The following is a 20,000-nucleotide window of genomic DNA, read 5'->3' as shown; positions in this document are numbered from 1 at the left end:
TATATATATATATATATATATATATATATATATATATATATATATATATATATATATATATATATATAAACTCGATTAATTTGAGTTTGAATAATGCGATTTCGATTCAATGAGACAGATTAAATAATGCAATTTACCGTATTTGATGGCTCATAACACGCACCTTTTTCTCCAATAAAAGTCTCAGGAAATGACCCTGCATCCTATGAGGCCAAGGTTAAGTAATGATGGCAATAGAGGCTCAAAAAACCAAACCCTAGACATCTTTGCAAATGTAAACAAAGTGATGATAGGTACTACACCACAAAACAACTCTTTCTTTCAAGGTACCAATATATAATAGGTCATACTTACTGGAAATTCACATAAAATGACACCAGTCAGGAAGAATTTGCCAAGTGACCTTACACCATGCATTGTATGAACCAAAACAAATGCTGTCGGTCTCAGTGGTCTTGATTTTGACACGGGCAAGCTTCACTGTGTTCTGTAGTGCGATGCCATTACCCTTTGAGGTAAGATACTTTCATACAATCAAAATTACTCCTCTTTTAACATTCATACCTTACATACATGTAATAAAATGATGATAGAAAAAATATATATGATCATTAGCCCTGTAGTCTCTGACTCTCTCCCAGTCACTGCCAAAGTAAAATGCCAGATATATGTTTACATCTCGCAAGTCACAGCAGATTGGTGTGCAGCCTACTAGCAAAGATCAAACTTTTTAAATGCAAAATATTGGGATCTAATAATAATCTAAATGCATGTGAGTCTTCAAATATCAGGTGGAATATATATATATATATATATATATATATATATATATATATATATATATATATATATATATATATATATATATATATTTAGAGCTTAAATCTGTTAATTTATCTTTTTTTTCATTTCAATGTCTGCTAAAAGTGGGTGCGTCTTATGAGCCCATGCGTCTTATGAACCATCAAATATGGTATTCAATTTAATGTGGGTTAACTCAATTTGATGACATCACACACACCCACGCTTTTGTCTGCTGGTGATCGGCAGCGGCCACTTCTTCTTCTTCTTGTGTAGCAATAGATGGGTGGACACACAAATATTATGGTGAAAGCAACACACAAGAGAAAGAAGGTCACAAGAAGAACAAGAAGTGGCTGTCTCTGATTGCTGGCAGACAAAATGCCTGCTCATCTCCTGCTTTCACTTTGTTCATCACAAAACAATCCTTTCTTGGAGGTAAGGCTTGTAGATTGTTAATAGAAATGTTGTTTTGTGAACATAAATGTATATGTAAGACTTCACTTCTCAGTCTGGAGCTAACCTGAGTGGATTGTTTCTCTGCGTTTTCACCTAATGTTCTATACTATGGCATCCAAGTGTCCTTCAACCTCTTCACAGGAAAGTGATTCCAAAAATTCAAGGAAGGCTGTGACCATTAAAAAGATGTTGGAAGTGTTAGATCATTATGCTAGGGGAGAAAAGACCTCAGAGATTGTCCATAATTATCCAAGTCATGAGACTGAGGGAGAGCATGTTGCCTAACATTTGAGCTAATAAAATAAGAACATGTGTTTTTATTGTTTCCATGACCTAGTGATGTATTAATAATTTTTTAAGGTTTGAGTAACAAAATCCCCAAAAGAAGTAGACTTTCCCATTGACCAGGAATGTAACCCTCCCTCCTATGGACATCATGATAACAGAGATGGAAAAAGGCTAATTCAGGCACACAAAAAGGAGCAGCAGATAGTCATTCACCATGACTGTCCCAGAGATAGAAAAACATCAGTGGGTGGTTTGGTGAGCAGTCTTGAGGGGAGCAGGGTAAGGGTGTCAAAGGAACTGAGGAAATTAAGCCATATGCATTATCTCACCACCACCACCACTACTTACAGCCCAGGGGAGGTCCAATTTGCTAAGGACATCATACAGCATGACTGGCCGGTGTCTTGGTGGGGGGCTGCCCATCGGGAGGTCAGCATGAGGGGACCGGCGCAGCACGTTGTGGTCCACCAAGCCATCAGCATCATGGTCTGAATCAGCGATGGGGACCTGAGGGTCATCCATGCGTGCCAACAACACCAGCACAGGCGGGCAAAGCTTGGCAGGGATGGTGCGTATCATGGCCTCCAGCTCCAGCACGTCCAGGGTGTGGCTACCACCAGAGCCACTACCCCGCCTCGCTTCACAATGGCAGGTGGCATCCATGTAGCAGATCAGCCCATCCACCTGAGGGATTACCTACAGGCATACAATGGGTTAGTCATGGCACCACTACAGTATCATAGATAGATACTCATAGATTTATATCCATATCTCTACACTTAACACATTAGCAGTGGGTAAGTCAGTCATGATAGCACCACCAGTATTGTCTTTGTATTCAGCACATTACCAATGTTACACAGAAAATGGTTGACAGACAAGTTTTGAAAATGCATATGGATGATGGGGGCAAAATGTATAAGAGACATACAAAAATAATTAAGAGAGTAAATTACTCAGTAACACTAAGAAATATAGTTTCCTGTAATAATGCATTCATCTCTGGAATAGCTTAAGTGAATGAACAAACACAGATACTGGATAACAATATAGATGGAGACAGGACAAATGGGCATCAGCTGAGACCATATAAGATAAAACAAGGTAAATACAGTGCAGAATTCTTTATAATGTGACACAACCATACCATGGCCACATCAGGATGGAAGGTGGTACCCCGAGGGTCCTGTACCAACAGGCGGGGACGAGCACGCCGCACTGTCAGCAGATTCAACAGGTGGTGACCATAACGTACAGTGACACCCCCACCTGAAACAACACTGCTGTAAGAAAAATACACACACATACGGAATAGGCATTACATGGAAGAATGAGGCTAGGAATGGAATAAAAGTGACTTACACGAACATAGATGAATTTCTGTCTAAGAGGCTAGAATGTATGGATTACCTAAGAAATAACGAACCATACATAATGTGTGTAGTGGAAACAAAGCTAAGGCCCGAAATAAAGCTAGACTGGTTTGTTGTAAAACACTACAAAGTATGGAGAAATGATAGAAAAAATAAAGGAGGTGATGGTATAATGGTTCTTACTAAGGAAGATCTGATAGTGAAGGAGGTGAACTATAGTAAGAGAAATGAGGAAGTGATAAGTATGCTTATAACAGATGGCAAGAGGGACATTAATATTATAACAGTATACATACCACCCAGAACCAGTGCTTGGGAATATGAACAGTACCAAATGGTGATGAGAAATACTCTAGACAGAATGAAGCAAGAACTCATCAGAAAGGATAGAGTGATGATAGTTGGAGACTTTAATTGCAAAGAAATAGTGTGGGAAGACTACGAAGTGGTGAACGGTGGTGAGTGGGCAGAAGAATTGTTAAAGGTAGCAACAAATAACTTGATGACACAGTGGGTGAGATCACCAACAAGGTGCAGGGGACAAGATGTTGCAGCAAGGTTGGATTTGGTATTTACCAGGGAATCTCTAAAAGAGGAAATTGAACATGAATGTCCCTTGGGGAAAAGCGATCATGATGTCCTAAGCTTTGAGCTGGATACAGAATTAAGCACGAATAAGATTGTGGAACAGGGAGGAAAAATTAAATTATACTAGGGCAAATTATAACCATATAAGGGAGTTCTTTAATGAAATTGACTGGTCCGTGGTATACCAGGAAAGGGATATGCAATTGAAATACGATAAATTTATGGATTTGTATAACTCTGCTGTGAAAAAGTTTGTGCCATATCACAGAAAGAGGACTTTAAATAATAAACAGTGGTTTAATAGAAATTGTGAAGAAGCAAAAAAAACAAAGAAAAGGCATGGAAGAAACTTAAGAAAAACAGTGATGTATTATCAAGAGAAGTCTACAAAACAGCAAGGAATAGATATGTTGAAGTAAGGAGAACAGCACAGAAGGAATATGAACAGAGGGTGGTGGAAAACTGTGATAGTGACCCAAAATGTTTTACAAATTCATAAATGGAAAACTAAATAAAAGGGAGGCAATAGAAAAGGTAAAAATGGGAAGAAGTATATGAAGATGCTGGAGATATAGCTGAAATTTTGAACGACAACTTTTGCAAAGTGTTTACAAAGGAGGAGCATTTTATGGGAGGAAGGCCTACGGAAATAAAGCAAATGCAGGACATCATGGTTACTAAGGAAGATGTAAGGAAAATTATAAGCAATCTGGATATTAATAAATCAATGGGGCCTGATGGCATATCTGGGAGGTTGCTAAATGAATGTAAGGATCAATTGTTGAACCCGTATTTGATATTGTGGAAACCTCCATACGAACAGGATTAGTCCCAAAGAGTGGAAAAGAGATGACATTGTTCCTATATATAAGAATGGTAGTAGAATGGAACCGCTAAATTATAGACCAGTATCGTTGACTAGTATATTGTGCAAGGTATGTGAAGAAGTAATTAAAGCTAAGTGGAGTGAGTATCTAGAAAGTGAAAACATTCTGAGTGAAAGGCAGTTTGGTTTCAGAAAAGGAAGATCGTGTGTATCCAATTTATTATGTTTTTATTCAAGAGTGACTGACATACTACAACATAGAGAGGGATGGGTGGATGCTATCTACCTGGACTTGAGAAAGGCCTTTGATAAAGTACCACACAATAGACTGATGTGGAAACTAAAGATGATTGGAGGAGTAAATGATAAACTAGCAAAATGGATGGAAAATTACTTAATGGGAAGAGAAATGAGAACAGTGGTGAGAGGAAGGAAGTCCGAGTGGAAGAAGGTAACCAGTGGAGTTCCACAAGGGTCAGTGCTGGGTCCCATCATGTTTTTGATTTATGTTAATGATATGCCAGTAGGAATTGACAGTTACATGAACATGTTTGCGACGATACTAAAATTATGAGGAGAGTAAAGAATGTGGAAGATTGTAACAAGTTACAGGAAGATCTTGATAAAATATATGAGTGGAGTAAGGAGTGGCAGATGGAATTTAATATAGACAAGACCCATGTTATGAAAATGGGAAGAAGTAGATACAGACCAAACAGGGATTACAGGCTGGGTGATGAGAAAATTAAAGAGACCAATGAGGAGAAAGACTTAGGAGTAACCGTGCAAAACACTTTGTCACCGGAGAAACACATTAACAAGATTTTTGGAAAACATACAACATGCTTCAAAATATTGGCCTTGCATTCCACTACCTAGATGAAGGAATGATGAAGAAGATATTATGTACCTTAATAAGACCCCAGTTAGAATATGCAGCATGTGTCTGGTCACCGCATATGAAGAAAAATGTGAAGAAGGTGAAAGGGTACAGAGGCTGGCAACAAGGATGGTACCAGGACTCAGGAGTTAGACTATGAGGAAAGACTGAGGAAGCTGGGGCTGACCACATTAGAAGAGAGAAGAACAAGAGAAGACATGATGACTATGTATAAATTAGTGGACAAGATTGACATACTGGATAGAGAGTTGATAAAGGTGACCACAAGTAATCATCTCCGAGGACATGGAAAAAAGCTAATAAAGGACATCTGTCTAAATGACGTGAGAAAATACAGTTTCCGCATCGTAGCATTGATAAGTGGAATAAACTGAGCAGTGATGTCGTTGACGCGGTGTGTGTCAATCAGATGAAAGAGAGATATGACAGGAGTAGACAAGGAGACAGGACATAGAGAGCTTAGCTTGGGCCCTATAATACACAAATAGGTAAATACAAATAGGTAAATACACACACACACACACACACACACACACACACACACACACACACACACACACACACACACACACACACACACACACACACACACAAGAAGGAAAGAGTTAAATTTTCAGAGGTAGTAAAGAAGCAAATTCAGCAAAAGAAAAAGGACACTGTTATACAAGTAATTAAGCAGAAAGATCTAGTGAGGGATACATTGGATAAGAGGAAATGTTTCTTAATTTTAGGAATGAAGGAAAAAAAATTCCAAACAAGTTCATGGGAAAACGAGAAGTGAGAAAATTGGCAAAAACTATTATCAAACAAGTGTATGAAAGCACACAGGAGTTGGACCAGGAAGTGGAGGAAGTGATTAGGTTGGGAAGATTTAGTGAAGGGGTTAAGAGTCCAATGACAATGAGAATGAGATTGCAGGTGGCGGTGGAGGAAATGATGATAAGAAAAGGGAAACTGGCTGATGATACTGAATTTAGGGATATATGGATAAAAAGAGATATGAACCTAGAAGAGAGGAAAAAGGAGAGAGTGCTAAGAAATGAAGCTAAGGAAAAAAAACAAAAGAAGGATGGAGATCAAGAAAAAAAATTTCTACTGGAAGGTTCTAGATATTGAGACTCAAGAAGGAGGAGGAGGTCATGGAAAAGGCAAGAAATTAAGAGGGACTTATATTAATATGGATGGGTTGTTATCCAGTGTGTTGGAGGTTAGAGATTATTTGAAAGAAAAAAGACCGGATGTAATGTGCATCGTAGCTGGAGAAAAGACAGGAAGGGAAAATGGGAAGGAGTGCTAATAATGGTTCGTCATAAAATATGTGTGGAGGAAGTGCAATATGGTGAGGGCATGGTGGAAATAATGGGAGTAACAATCAAAACAGAGGAACTGAAAAAAGAAAAATCATAGTTACATGTGTGCACCTAAGACAAATACATGGGGAAATGAGGAACATCACAATATACAAAGAGAGGTAATTAAGTGCTTAGATAATATGATAAGAAGAGAGGGAAGAATAATATTAGTAGGAGACTTTAACTGCAAAAGAATAAACTGGAGAGATATGGAAGTAATGGGTAATGCTGGACAATGGAGCAAGGAGGTGTTACAGTTAGCTGACTATGGTAAATACAATGGATCAGTGGGTGGAAGAGTCAACACAGTACAGGGGGGAAGACCTGACCTGGTATTCACAAAGCCAGAGTCCCCTCCCATCATACAATACCTTAGTCCAATGGGAAGAAGTGATCACGTGACATTAGAGTTGGAAATGAAAGAAGAGGATGGGATAAGATACAGAGACGACTACAAAAAAGAGAGATTAAATTATGCAAAAGCAGATTTGGAAAGTTAAGAAAGTTTTTATTGATATTGAATGGAGAAACATTATGAACGGAAGGACAATACAGGGAAAATACAAAATATTCCTACAGAAACATAATGAAGGAGTGAAGAAATACGTACCTATCTATAGAGTAAAGAAAAGTATACATGCTTGATACAATGCCAGATGTATAGAGGAAGAAACTCATAAAGCCGAGAAATGAAAATTAACAGACAGCAGTATAAGGATGTGAGAAATAAATATATTAGAGTAAGGAGAAAGGAAGAAAGAAACTCTGAGAAGGATGTGGTGCAAAATACGCGAAGGTGAACCCAAGTTTTCTATAAATTTATAATTGGTAAGATGAATAAGGAAACATAAGAAAAAATAATTAATGGAGGGGAGACATACCAAACAGCAAAGGAAATGAGTGAAATAATGAATGAGAGCTTCAAAACTGTGTTCACTGAAGAAGAGGAATTTACAGAACCAAATAGGACATTACATTGCCAAGGATTGCAGGAAATCATCGTGCACAAAGGAGATATTGGAAGACTACTAGGTAATTTGGATGTCAGAAAAGCAATAGGGCTAGATGGTGTATCAGCCTGGGCACTAAAGGAATGTAAGGAGCACCTGTTAGATCCTATTTGGGAGATGATTACAAGTTCATTAAAAGAAGGGAGAGTACTACTGGAATGGAAGAAAGCCAACATAATCCCAATATTTAAAGGAGGAAAGTCAACTGAGCCATTAAATTACAGACCGGTGTCACTTACAAGTGTTGTGAGGAAGTTATGTAAAATAGTTATCAAAGAAAAATGGGTTAAATATCTAGAAGAAAAGCAAGTTATATCAAATACATAATTTGGGTTCAGGACAGGACAGACATGTGTGTCAAACTTATTAAGTTTCTACTCAAAAGTAATAGAGGGACTGGAAAGCAGAATCAGTACAAGGATGCAAGAAATAAATATATTAGAGTAAGGTGAGAGGAAGGAAGAAACTTTGAGAAAGATGTGGTGAATAAAAGTAAAGACAAACCCAAACTTTTCAACAAGTTTATAAATGGCAAAACAAAGAACAAGGAAACAACTGAAAAAATAATTAAAGAAGGGAAGACATACCAGAGAAGGAATTGTGTGAAATAATGAATGAGAGATACAAAATGGTGTTCACTGCAAAAGATTTCACAGAACCTGATAGGACATTGGATTGCGGATTACAGGAGATCGCAGTGCACAAAGAGGATATTGGAAGATTATTGGATAAGTTGGATGTCAGAAAAGCAATGGGGCCAGATGGTGTTAAAAGAATGTAAAGAGCAACTACTGGATCCAATTTGGGAAATAATTACAAGTTCAATAAATGAAGGAAAAGTTCCACTAGAATGGAAGAGAGCCAATGTAATTCCGATATTTAAAGGAGGAAAGGCAACTGAACCACTAAACTACAGACCAGTGTCACTTACAAGTGTCTTGGGGAAATTGTGTGAAATAATTATCAAAGAAAAATTGGTTATATTTCTAGAAGAGGAGCAAATCATACCGAACAGACAATTTGGGTTCAGCACAGGGAGGTCATGTGTATCAAACTTATTAGGCTTCTACTCGAGAGTTATTGCAGGACTTGAAAACAGAGATGGATGGGTGGATTATGTTCCGGTGATTAAACTATTTTCCAATATCCCATGACGGGTAAAAATGGTAAACCTAGAAATTGTCAGAAAACTGTTTGAATACTAATAATTATTTTCTCTTTGTTATTCTGAATACAATGGTGTAATTTCTAGCTCGATGTGACCTCTGAAAGTTTAGTTATTGCCTTATCAAGGATTCCTCCTCCACCCGCTGTGTGATCCGTCAAGCAGAAACAGCTTGGTGAGCGATGACACCGCACAAACACACACACACTCTCTCTTTCTCTCATCTTGGAAGAAATGTACACTTCAATGAAGAGAGAGAGAGAGAGAGAGAGAGAGAGAGAGAGAGAGAGAGAGAGAGAGAGAGAGAGAAATATTCTTTCACCTTTTCATATCAAGTTTCAAGCAAATAACATGTATCATATCTCTCTCTCTCTCTCTCTCTCTCTCTCTCTCACACACACACACACACAGTGTAGTGGTTAGCACTTCGACTCTCGAGAGGGCCGGGTTCGAGTCATGGCGGCAAGGCAAATGGGCAAGCCTCTTAGTGTGGCCCCTGTTCACCTAGCATAAATAGGTGCAGGGATGTAACTCGAGGAGTTGTGGCCTCGCTTTCCCAGTGTGTGTTGATGTGTTCTCAGTCCTACCCGAAGATCGGTCTATGAGCTCTGAGCTCGCTTCGTAATAGGGAAGACTGGCTGGGTGACCAGCAGGCGACCGAGGTGAATTACACGCCCCCTTGATCGTCTTCCCAGAACACGAGAGGCACACCTGCGTCTCCGTGAGCCACTCTGGGTTCTCAATACGATGTTTGGAGTCTGTTCTCCATCACCACTTTCTCTGTCTTCTCTCTGTTCTGAGAAAACAGGTGGATCCTCTGAATCATTTTCCGAGTTTACACTATTGCTGTCTTTGCTTTCTTCAGTTTCTTCCTCATAATCACTGTCACTGTAGTCAGGCTCAAAGCATTGCTAAATAAAAATTATCTGTCTTGTTCCATAGTGAATTATGAACTGAGATGTCCCTTCGCTCTAATCAGGATGCTTTTGAAACGGTGGGTCGCTGGGGTTGTCAAGTGTTGCCTTCAGAATGGGAGAATAGCTTTGTTACCCCTAAATATACAGAGCTAGTGGCAACACTACGGGTGAAAAAAGAAGCCAGATACTTCCACTTGCTATCTGACTCGAGAAACCATGCGTGGAGCTCAAACATGAGGCGCGAAAATTCTTGATTACGGGAACGATCGCCGTCGCTACAGACGCACTGATGAAATTGTTCATATACGATCGCTGGAACATAAGGGTTAACGAAGGTTCACACAATAAAATTTTGCTACAACAAGGGTTTCATTTTACTACCATCTGCTCATTCAACGAACACCAAACTCGCTTTAACGAAGTTTTATCCAGGTAATTTTTTCCAAATTTGAAAGCCCCACCGTATCACGCAAGCTGACAGGCTTTTGAATACACCAGGAACTGCTGGTACTAAGACCTGCCTCAGGAGAAATCCTGAGACACCTGTAGAATAGAGATCAAAATCAAGATCAAGCCTCTCGTAGACAATACGCGCACCACTCACTCCCCAGTCAAAACATAACAGCGTCACCAGCAGCTCATCTTCCCTAGCTCAACTTACCACCAAAACCCCCTGCAATGTGGCTTAGCGTTCCTAAGAAGACCAGGAAGTCTCTTACTCTCGAAGTGAAACTGGATATTATTCACAGACACGAGAGGCCAGAAAACTAATAACATTGCTCGCCACCATCTTCACTCTATCTACTGTCTACTATTTTCAAGTCAGCAGACTCTATTAAGAAGGCTGGTGAGACCGTATCTTCCTTGAAAGCTAAAAGAACCACCTGAACTTGTGACTCTACAATGGATAAAATAGAAAGCCTTGTGGAAATGTGGTACATAAGTTTTGTATGTGATACAATGATGCGCACTTTGTTTACATTCCACAGGTTGCCAGTTGGTGTCTTTCCTGTTTCACTCTCCCTCCCTTCATAAAGTTAAGATCATCAACATTATAAAGTTACGTACATACATACATTACTGTACATTATAATGACTTAAATTAAACTACCTAAATGTTTAACTTCATAATCTTTACTTTCATTAAACCTTTTACTGTACTATGATGCACTCTCGCTTTGCTTACTCTCAATGGAAGTTCAAATCAGGGTTAAACTTGTTATAATCGGTTCAACAAAGTTTCGCTTAACCCTTCGCTGGATGTTAAAAAGCCCACCTGTATGATATCTTTGGTAGTGCCTGCCATGCAAGCTGAAACTCATCAAGCTTGTCATACTTATCTCTTTGTGTATTATGCTGCTATTTTTTAGTTACTATATCGCCTTGAAGAGGAAAGTGGACTTCTCTCTTTAGAGAGAGAGAGAGAGAGAGAGAGAGAGAGAGAGAGAGAGAGAGAGAGAGAGAGAGAGAGAGAGAGACTAATATTTTAGACACAAGTAGCTTATCTTCGAGAGAGAGAGAGAGAGAGAGAGAGAGAGAGAGAGAGAGAGAGAAGGTGTGTGTGTGTGTGTGTGTGTGTATTTACCTAATTGTATTTACCTAATTGTAACATACGGAAAAGAGCTATGCTCGTACTGTCCCGTCTCCATATCTACTAATGTCCAGCTTTTCTTAAAATCATGAATATTCCTTGCGTTGACCACTTCCACGTCTAAACTATTCCATGCTTCCACCCTTCTATGAGGAAGCTATATTTTTCACATCTCTCCTATAAGTGGCCATTTTAGTTTTTCCCATGCCCTCTCGACATTCTTTCATTCCACATACACAGATCTTCCCTATCCATTTTTCCATGCCAATCATCACTCTGTATATTGCTATCAGGTCTCCCCTTTCTCTTCTGTTTTCCAGGGTCGGAAGTTGCATTCTGTTCAGTCTGTCTTCATAAGTCAAATCTCTTAAGTCAGGCACCATTTTTGTTGCAGCCCTCTGTACTTTCTCTAGTTTCCTTATGTGTTTCTTTAAGTTCGGAGCCCACTGTATTGTTGCATATTCAAGCCTCGGTCTTATCATTGCAGTAATTATTTTCTTCATCATTTCTTCATCTAAATATCTGACGCCACTCTTATGTTCCTCAATAAGTTCAATACTTCTCCAATTATTTTGTTTATATGTCTCTCTGGCGATAGGTCATTGGTAATTGTCACCCCAAGGTCTTTTCTTCATGACTGGTTTTATGTCTTCATTTCCTATCTTGTACATACTCCTGATTCTTCTTTCACTCTTGCCAAACTCTATTTTCTTGCATTTTGTCGTGTTGAACTCCATTTGCCATGTACAGCTCCATTTCCATATTCTGTCCAAGTCTTCCTGGAGTAGTTCGCAATCTTTGTCACATCTCACTTTTCTTAACAATTTTGCATCGTCTGCAAATAGGCTCACATAACTGGACACCCCATCCACCATGTCATTTATGTAGACCCGAACATTACTGGTGCCAACACTGATCCCTGTGGAACTCCACTCTCCACCAAGCCCCATTCTGATGGTCTGTCCTTAATTATTGTTCTCATTTCTCTTCCTACCAAAAGTCTTCCATCCATTTTAGTAAACTGCCATGCACTCCTCCTACCATTTCAAGTTTCCAGATCAGTCTCCGGTGTGGTACCTTATCAAAGGCCTTTTTTAAATCCAGATATATTCCATCAGCCCAACCATCTCTTTCCTGTATTACATCTATCACCCTCGAATAGTAACATATCAGGTTTGTCGTGCATGAACGCCCTTTTCTAAAACCAAATTGACACTCACAAAGTATGTCATTTTCTCCAAGAAGTCTGTCCATCTATTCTTCACCACCCTCTCACACATCTTAGCTACCACACTTGTAAGTGACACTGGTCTATAGTTCAATGGGTCTCTCTTGTTACCTGATTTATAAATTGGGACAATGTTAGCTCTTTTCAGTCTTGGGGCACTACACCTTCCCTTAATGAGGCATCAATTACTTCACAAACTTTTTCTGCCAGTTGCTCCTGCATTCTCTTAAAATCCATCCTGATACCCCATCAGGTCCCACAGCTTTTCTCACTTCTAAACTCCCCATCATATTCTTGATCTCCTCCACAGTTACTTGAAACTCCTTCATAATCCCTTTCTGTTCCATTACCAGTGGTTTGTCAAAAGCAGTCTCCTTTGTGAATACCTTCCGAAAGCATCCATTCATAGCCTCTGCCATTTCCTGGGATCCTCACTGCATACTCCATTTACTTCTAAACTTTCAATACTTTCTCTATTTTTGATGTTGTTGTTCACATGTCTGTAAAAAGCCTTGGTTGGTCTTTACATTTATCAATTATATCCTTTTCTTGTTTCTTTCTTTCTTCTCTTCTAATCAACACATATTCATTTCTTGCTCTTTTGTAACTTTCCACTGCTTAATCCGTCTTTTCCTTCTCCACCTCTTCCATGCATCCTCTTTTCTTGTTCTAGCCTTTTCACATCTATCGTTAAACCAGTCCTGCTTTCCAACTTCTCTATGTTGTCTTATTGGTACAAATTTTTCTCACCTTCTTTGTATATTTTTATAAATTCCTTCCACTTTTCATTTGCTCCTTAGCACTCTTGAATTTCATCAATTTGTCTCTTGAAAGAATTTCTTTAGGTTTCCAAAATCTGTCTTGGCATAATTCCATCTTCCCACTTTATATTCTTCATTTCTTCTAGATTTCTCTTCATCTATCACCTTGAACTCCAGTCTTGTGTGTGTGTGTGTGTGTGTGTATTTACCTAATTGTATTTACCTAATTGTAACATACGGAAAAGAGCTATGCTCGTGTTGTCCCGTCTCCATATCTATTAATGTCCAGCTTTTCTTAAAATCATGAATATTCCTTGCGTTGACCACTTCCACGTCTAAACTATTCCATGCTTCCACCCTTCTATGAGGAAGCTATATTTTTCACATCTCTCCTATAAGTGGCCATTTTAGTTTTTCCCATGCCCTCTCGACATTCTTTCATTCCACATACACAGATCTTCCCTATCCATTTTTCCATGCCAATCATCACTCTGTATATTGCTATCAGGTCTCCCCTTTCTCTTCTGTTTTCCAGGGTCGGAAGTTGCATTCTTTTCAGTCTGTCTTCATAAGTCAAATCTCTTAAGTCAGGCACCATTTTGTTGCAGCCCTCTGTACTTTCTCTAGTTTCCTTATGTGTTTCTTTAAGTTCGGAGCCCACTGTATTGTTGCATATTCAAGCCTCGGTCTTATCATTGCAGTAATTATTTTCTTCATCATTTCTTCATCTAAATATCTGAACGCCACTCTTATGTTCCTCAATAAGTTCAATACTTCTCCAATTATTTTGTTTATATGTCTCTCTGGCGATAGGTCATTGGTAATTGTCACCCCAAGGTCTTTTCTTCATGACTGGTTTTATGTCTTCATTTCCTATCTTGTACATACTCCTGATTCTTCTTTCACTCTTGCCAAACTCTATTTTCTTGCATTTTGTCGTGTTGAACTCCATTTGCCATGTACAGCTCCATTTCCATATTCTGTCCAAGTCTTCCTGGAGTAGTTCGCAATCTTTGTCACATCTCACTTTTCTTAACAATTTTGCATCGTCTGCAAATAGGCTCACATAACTGGACACCCCATCCACCATGTCATTTATGTAGACCGCGAACATTACTGGTGCCAACACTGATCCCTGTGGAACTCCACTCTCCACCAATCCCCATTCTGATGGTCTGTCCTTAATTATTGTTCTCATTTCTCTTCCTACCAAAAGTCTTCCATCCATTTTAGTAAACTGCCATGCACTCCTCCTACCATTTCAAGTTTCCAGATCAGTCTCCGGTGTGGTACCTTATCAAAGGCCTTTTTTAAATCCAGATATATTCCATCAGCCCAACCATCTCTTTCCTGTATTACATCTATCACCCTCGAATAGTAACATATCAGGTTTGTCGTGCATGAACGCCCTTTTCTAAAACCAAATTGACACTCACAAAGTATGTCATTTTCTCCAAGAAGTCTGTCCATCTATTCTTCACCACCCTCTCACACATCTTAGCTACCACACTTGTAAGTGACACTGGTCTATAGTTCAATGGGTCTCTCTTGTTACCTGATTTATAGATTGGGACAATGTTAGCTCTTTTCCAGTCTTGGGGCACTACACCTTCCCTTAATGAGGCATCAATTACTTCACAAACTTTTTCTGCCAGTTGCTCCTGCATTCTCTTAAAATCCATCCTGATACCCCATCAGGTCCCACAGCTTTTCTCACTTCTAAACTCCCCATCATGTTCTTGATCTCCTCCACAGTTACTTGAAACTCCTTCATAATCCCTTTCTGTTCCATTACCAGTGGTTTGTCAAAAGCAGTCTCCTTTGTGAATACCTTCCGAAAGCATCCATTCATAGCCTCTGCCATTTCCTGGGATCTTCACTGCATACTCCATTTACTTCTAAACTTTCAATACTTTCTCTATTTTTGATGTTGTTGTTCACATGTCTGTAAAAAAGCCTTGGTTGGTCTTTACATTTATCAATTATATCCTTTTCTTGTTTCTTTCTTTCTTCTCTTCTAATCAACACATATTCATTTCTTGCTCTTTTGTAACTTTCCACTGCTTAATCCGTCTTTTCCTTCTCCACCTCTTCCATGCATCCTCTTTTCTTGTTCTAGCCTTTTCACATCTATCGTTAAACCAGTCCTGCTTTCCAACTTCTCTATGTTGTCTTATTGGTACAAATTTTTCTCACCTTCTTTGTATATTTTTATAAATTCCTTCCACTTTTCATTTGCTCCCTTAGCACTCTTGAATTTCATCCAATTTGTCTCTTGAAAGAATTTCTTTAGGTTTCCAAAATCTGTCTTGGCATAATTCCATCTTCCCACTTTATATTCTTCATTTCTTCTAGATTTCTCTTCATCTATCACCTTGAACTCCAAAACTGCATGATCACTCTTTGCTAAAGGGCACTCCACCCTCATCTCCTCAATGACCATTGGCTCTGTACTAAAGACCAAGTCCAGTCTTGACGATGCTCCCTCTCCTCCAAACCTAGTATCTTCTTTGACCCACTGAGTTAACACATTTTCCATTGCCAGTGTCAATAGTGTATTTCCCCATGTTGTCTCTGATCCTTCCATTGACCAGTCCTCCCAACACACCTCTTTACAATTAAAATCTCCCATCATTATAGTTCGTTCACAGCCACCCAACATTTCTTCCAGACATGTTCCTGTATCACTTATCATTTCTTCATATTCCTGTACTGACCATGCATTTGTCTTAGGTGGTACGTACACCACTATGTAGTGCCTCTTTTTCCTTCATTAGTTTCTGCTCTGATCTTTAGCACTTCTGCCTTTCCCATACCTTCTTTCACTTGATCCACCTTTATATCTTTTTAACCAGCAACATCACTCCTCCTCCCATCTTACCTACTCTATTTCTTTTCCAAACATTATATTTCCTTCTCCAACCATCATCAGGTCTTCTCCCTCTCTCAGTTTTGTTTCAGTAAGACCCACAATATCTGGGTTCTTGTCCCTCAAGTAATCGTTGAGTTCTAAAATCCCGATATCACTCCATTTATGTTGGAATACATTACATTCCGCTCATACGTAAGTTTCTTTAGTCCTTTCTTGCTGTACTTTTCTGGGTTATGAACCACTTCCTCAGTCTCATATCCAAGATTCTCCAGAAAAACTCTTTCTTCTCCTCTTCTGTCCTCTCTTCATTTTTTTCAAAGCCTCCTTTCTCAACTCATTTAACATTTCTCTTTCCTTTTCACCGAGATCTCTTCTCAACCAAATCTTCCTTGTTGTTTCCTGCTGGGCTAGCCTCCATGACTTCTCCACCAATTCATCTACATCCTTTTGTGACTTAAGTTTGATTCTTATTGGCCTCATACCTTCTCTTGTGAACTTTCCAATTCTATGGAAGTCCTCTATTTCTTGTACTAGGTCTTTTCCTCCTCCTGCACCACATTAATGATATTATTTATCACCTTTTTATGTTTTCTCTCTCTCCATTTTACTCGGTGTCTTATCCTCCTCCACACCAAATATCACCACACATCTCTTTTTGTCTACAGTTTCCCTCACCAATGTCTCATTTGACTTAATAACCTTCACCACTTTCTCAGCAATCTTCTCTTCTATGATCTGTTGATCTATAATTTCAGCAAGGCCCAAAGTTTTCTCCCCAGACTCTTTGATTTCCTTTTCCAGACTTGCAACTTTGTAATTTACCTCCTTTCTTTCCACTTCCTGACTTTTTCCATTCAGCCTGCTTCTCCATCACTTTTCCTAGAGATTCTCCACATTTTCGCAATTCACTTTAATTAGCTTAACTTCCTCTTTCAGTGCTTCATTTTCCTTCTTCATATCGGCACACTCTTTCTTTACATTGTCATAACTCGTTTCCAGGCCCCATACTTTTCAAACAGTTTTCAATTTTACCTTCCAACTCCAGAATTTTCTTCACATAAGCGCTCTTCTCCATTATTCCTTGAAATCCTGTGAAGTCTGATTCATCTTTCGAGTTCACGGCCGCCATGTTGCGCAGATGTAAACAAACCAGCTGATGGCTCAAACGCAGGCTACAGTTTATATTTACCTTCCCTGGACATTATTTTGCTAATCAACAGTTAACATGACTATATGGAGACGGGACAAACATTACCAGCTCCTTTCCCACCTTGGTTACTCTTAGGCAATGGTAACTGTAGAATTAGAGATGATTGCTCTGGAGCTCAGCGACCACCTCCGCCATCGATGATGTCCCGTGTGTGTGTGTGTGTGTGTGTGTGTGTGTGTGTGTGTGTGTGTGTGTGTGTGTGTGTGTGTGTGTGTGTGTGTGTGTGTGTGTGTGTTCATGAATGTTACAAGGCAGGACATGTAACTTATCTTCGAGAGGAGAGGGTGGGAGGAAAGGGAGAGAGAGAGAGAGAGAGAGAGAGAGAGAGAGAGAGAGAGAGAGAGAGAGAGAGAGAGAGAGAGAGAGAGAGAGAGAGAGAGAGAGAGAGAGAGAGAGAGAGAGAGAGATGGGAACAGTCTATGCCATTGGGTAATTTTAGACACAAGGCGGGATGCATGTAGCTTATCTTTAGTGATTGGTGGAGACAAGGATGGTGGGAGGAGCACTAGGATTTTAAGGACAGCATATGGCGTGTGTAGTTGGTATCCAACACATTATACGGGACAACTGAACTGAAGAAAGCTCAGAAAAGAAATATGACGCCACGTGTGGCGTCACCGTATATGCTACTGGGGCTTCATGACGCCTACATAGGCGTCACCGTATTGAAGGGGTTAACGAAGTGTTTTAGGAACGTAAGCCCTTCATTAAACGGGGGTTGCCTGTACCTGGATATTAAAAAGGCTTTTGATATAGTCCCTCATGGAAGACTATTGTGGAAACTAGAGAGTATAGGAGGACTGTGAGGAACTTTGCTAGAATGGACAAGAGATTATTTGAAGGATAGGGAAATTAGAACTGTGGGGTAAAGTAACTAGCAGAGTGCCACAAGGATCAGCATTAGCCCCCATTATGTTTCAGATTTATGTAAACGATATTCACATTGGGGTAAACAGTTATAAAAATTTATTTATCGATGTAAAAATGCTAAGTTATCAAAACCAGAGAGGATTGTTTGGTATTGCAGGAAGATATAAACAAGATCTATGAGTGGAACAGGAAGTGGAAATTGGAGATTAATGCCAAGAAATGTCACATAATGGAACTAGGAAAGACTAAGAGAAGACCAGAATGGAACTATTTGATGGGAGAGGAACAAATAATGAAGACTAAAGAAGAAAAAGATCTGTGAGTGATCATACAGCAAATTCTGAGCCCCCAAAAACATAAGCAAGATATTTGGACTAACATATAAAATGCTGACTAAGAGTGGCATATCAAAACATGGACAAAGATATGATAAAAAAAATCATCACAAGCATGATACATCCAAGGCTGGAATACGCAGCAGCAGTGTGGTCTCCAAGCTCTAAAAAGGATATAAGAAAATTGGAAAGGATACAGAAGATTGCTACAAAGATGGTGCTGAAATTAAAGGACCTAACATATGAAGAATGACTGAAGGAAATGGGACTGCCAATCTTACAAGATAGAAGAGAATGTGGGGACCTAATAACAATGTACAAGATAGTCAATGGCATTGAAAAGATAGACAAAGAAGACCTGGTACTGTCGACAGAAGATGGAAAGACAAGAGGACACGAAAAGATCAGGATGAGGCAGTGTGTGAAGGATATTGGAAAATACAGCTTTCCACATAGAACGATGGAAAAGTGGAATGCATTGGATAATGAAGTTGTTACAGAACATAATGTGCATAAATTTAAGGAAAAATTAGACTAATGGAGATGTGGAGACAGGACATTATGAGGTCTACTCAAACCTTGTATAATACAACAAGGTACAACTAGGTATAATACAACTAAGTAAATACACACACACACACACACACACACACACACACACACACACACAGCATAGTGTAGTGGTTAGCACACTTGACTCACAATCAAGAGGGTCCGGGTTCGAGTCCCGGAAAGTGGCGAGGCAAATGGGCAAGCCTCTTAATGTGTAGACCCTGTTCACCTAGAAGTAAATAGGTATGGGATGTAACTCGAGGAGTTGTGTCCTCGCTTTCCCGGTGTGTGGAATGTGTGTTGTGGTCTCAGTCCTACCCGAAGATCGATCTATGAACTCTGAGCTCGCTCCGTAATGGGGAAGACTGGCTGGGTGACCAGCAGGTGACTGAAGTGAATTACATTCACACACAAAAAAGAGGATTGTGAAATACTGCAAGAAGACCTAAATAAGCTCTGGGAATGGAGTAAAAAGTGGGAGATGGAATTCAATGTGGACAAAAGCCATGTCATGGAAATGGGAAAGAGTGTAAGACGATCAGTGGGAATCTATAAGATGGTAGATGGAGTACAAATGGAGAACGTAAAAAAGGAAAAGGATTTGGGAGTGACGATGGAAGAAAATAATCAACCGGCAAGCCATATTATATTGATAGAATTTTCAGAGAGACATATAATTTGTTAAAGAACATTGGAATAGCATTTCACTACATGGACAAAGAAATGATGAAAAAATTGATAAGTACTATAATAAGACCCAGATTGGAATATGCAGGAGTAGTGTGGACCCCTCACAAAAAGAAACACATAAGGTAGCTGGAGACTACAAAAAATGGCTACAAGAATGGTCCCAGAACTTGAAGGGATGACATATGAGGAGAGACTAAAGGCTATGGATCTT

General features: G+C 39.4%; 1 protein-coding gene across 2 annotated transcripts in view; it reads right to left on the bottom strand.

The window, feature by feature from the left end:
* Positions 1–20,000, bottom strand: part of LOC123514589 — a 54,770-nt gene that overhangs the window by 13,126 nt on the left and 21,644 nt on the right. For both annotated transcript variants that reach the window (XM_045272552.1, XM_045272553.1), the window contains exons 6-7: positions 2,696–2,817; positions 1,897–2,244 (exon numbers count right to left, since the gene is read on the bottom strand). In XM_045272552.1, coding sequence (XP_045128487.1) covers positions 1,897–2,244; positions 2,696–2,817 — 470 coding nt within the window. The remainder of the gene's footprint in view (positions 1–1,896; positions 2,245–2,695; positions 2,818–20,000) is intronic.

The sequence above is a fragment of the Portunus trituberculatus genome, chromosome 38 (assembly GCF_017591435.1).
Source record: "Portunus trituberculatus isolate SZX2019 chromosome 38, ASM1759143v1, whole genome shotgun sequence".
Lineage (NCBI taxonomy): Eukaryota > Metazoa > Arthropoda > Malacostraca > Decapoda > Portunidae > Portunus > Portunus trituberculatus.
Note: the sequence above shows the minus strand (reverse complement) of the source record. Positions and strands in the feature narration are given on the sequence as shown.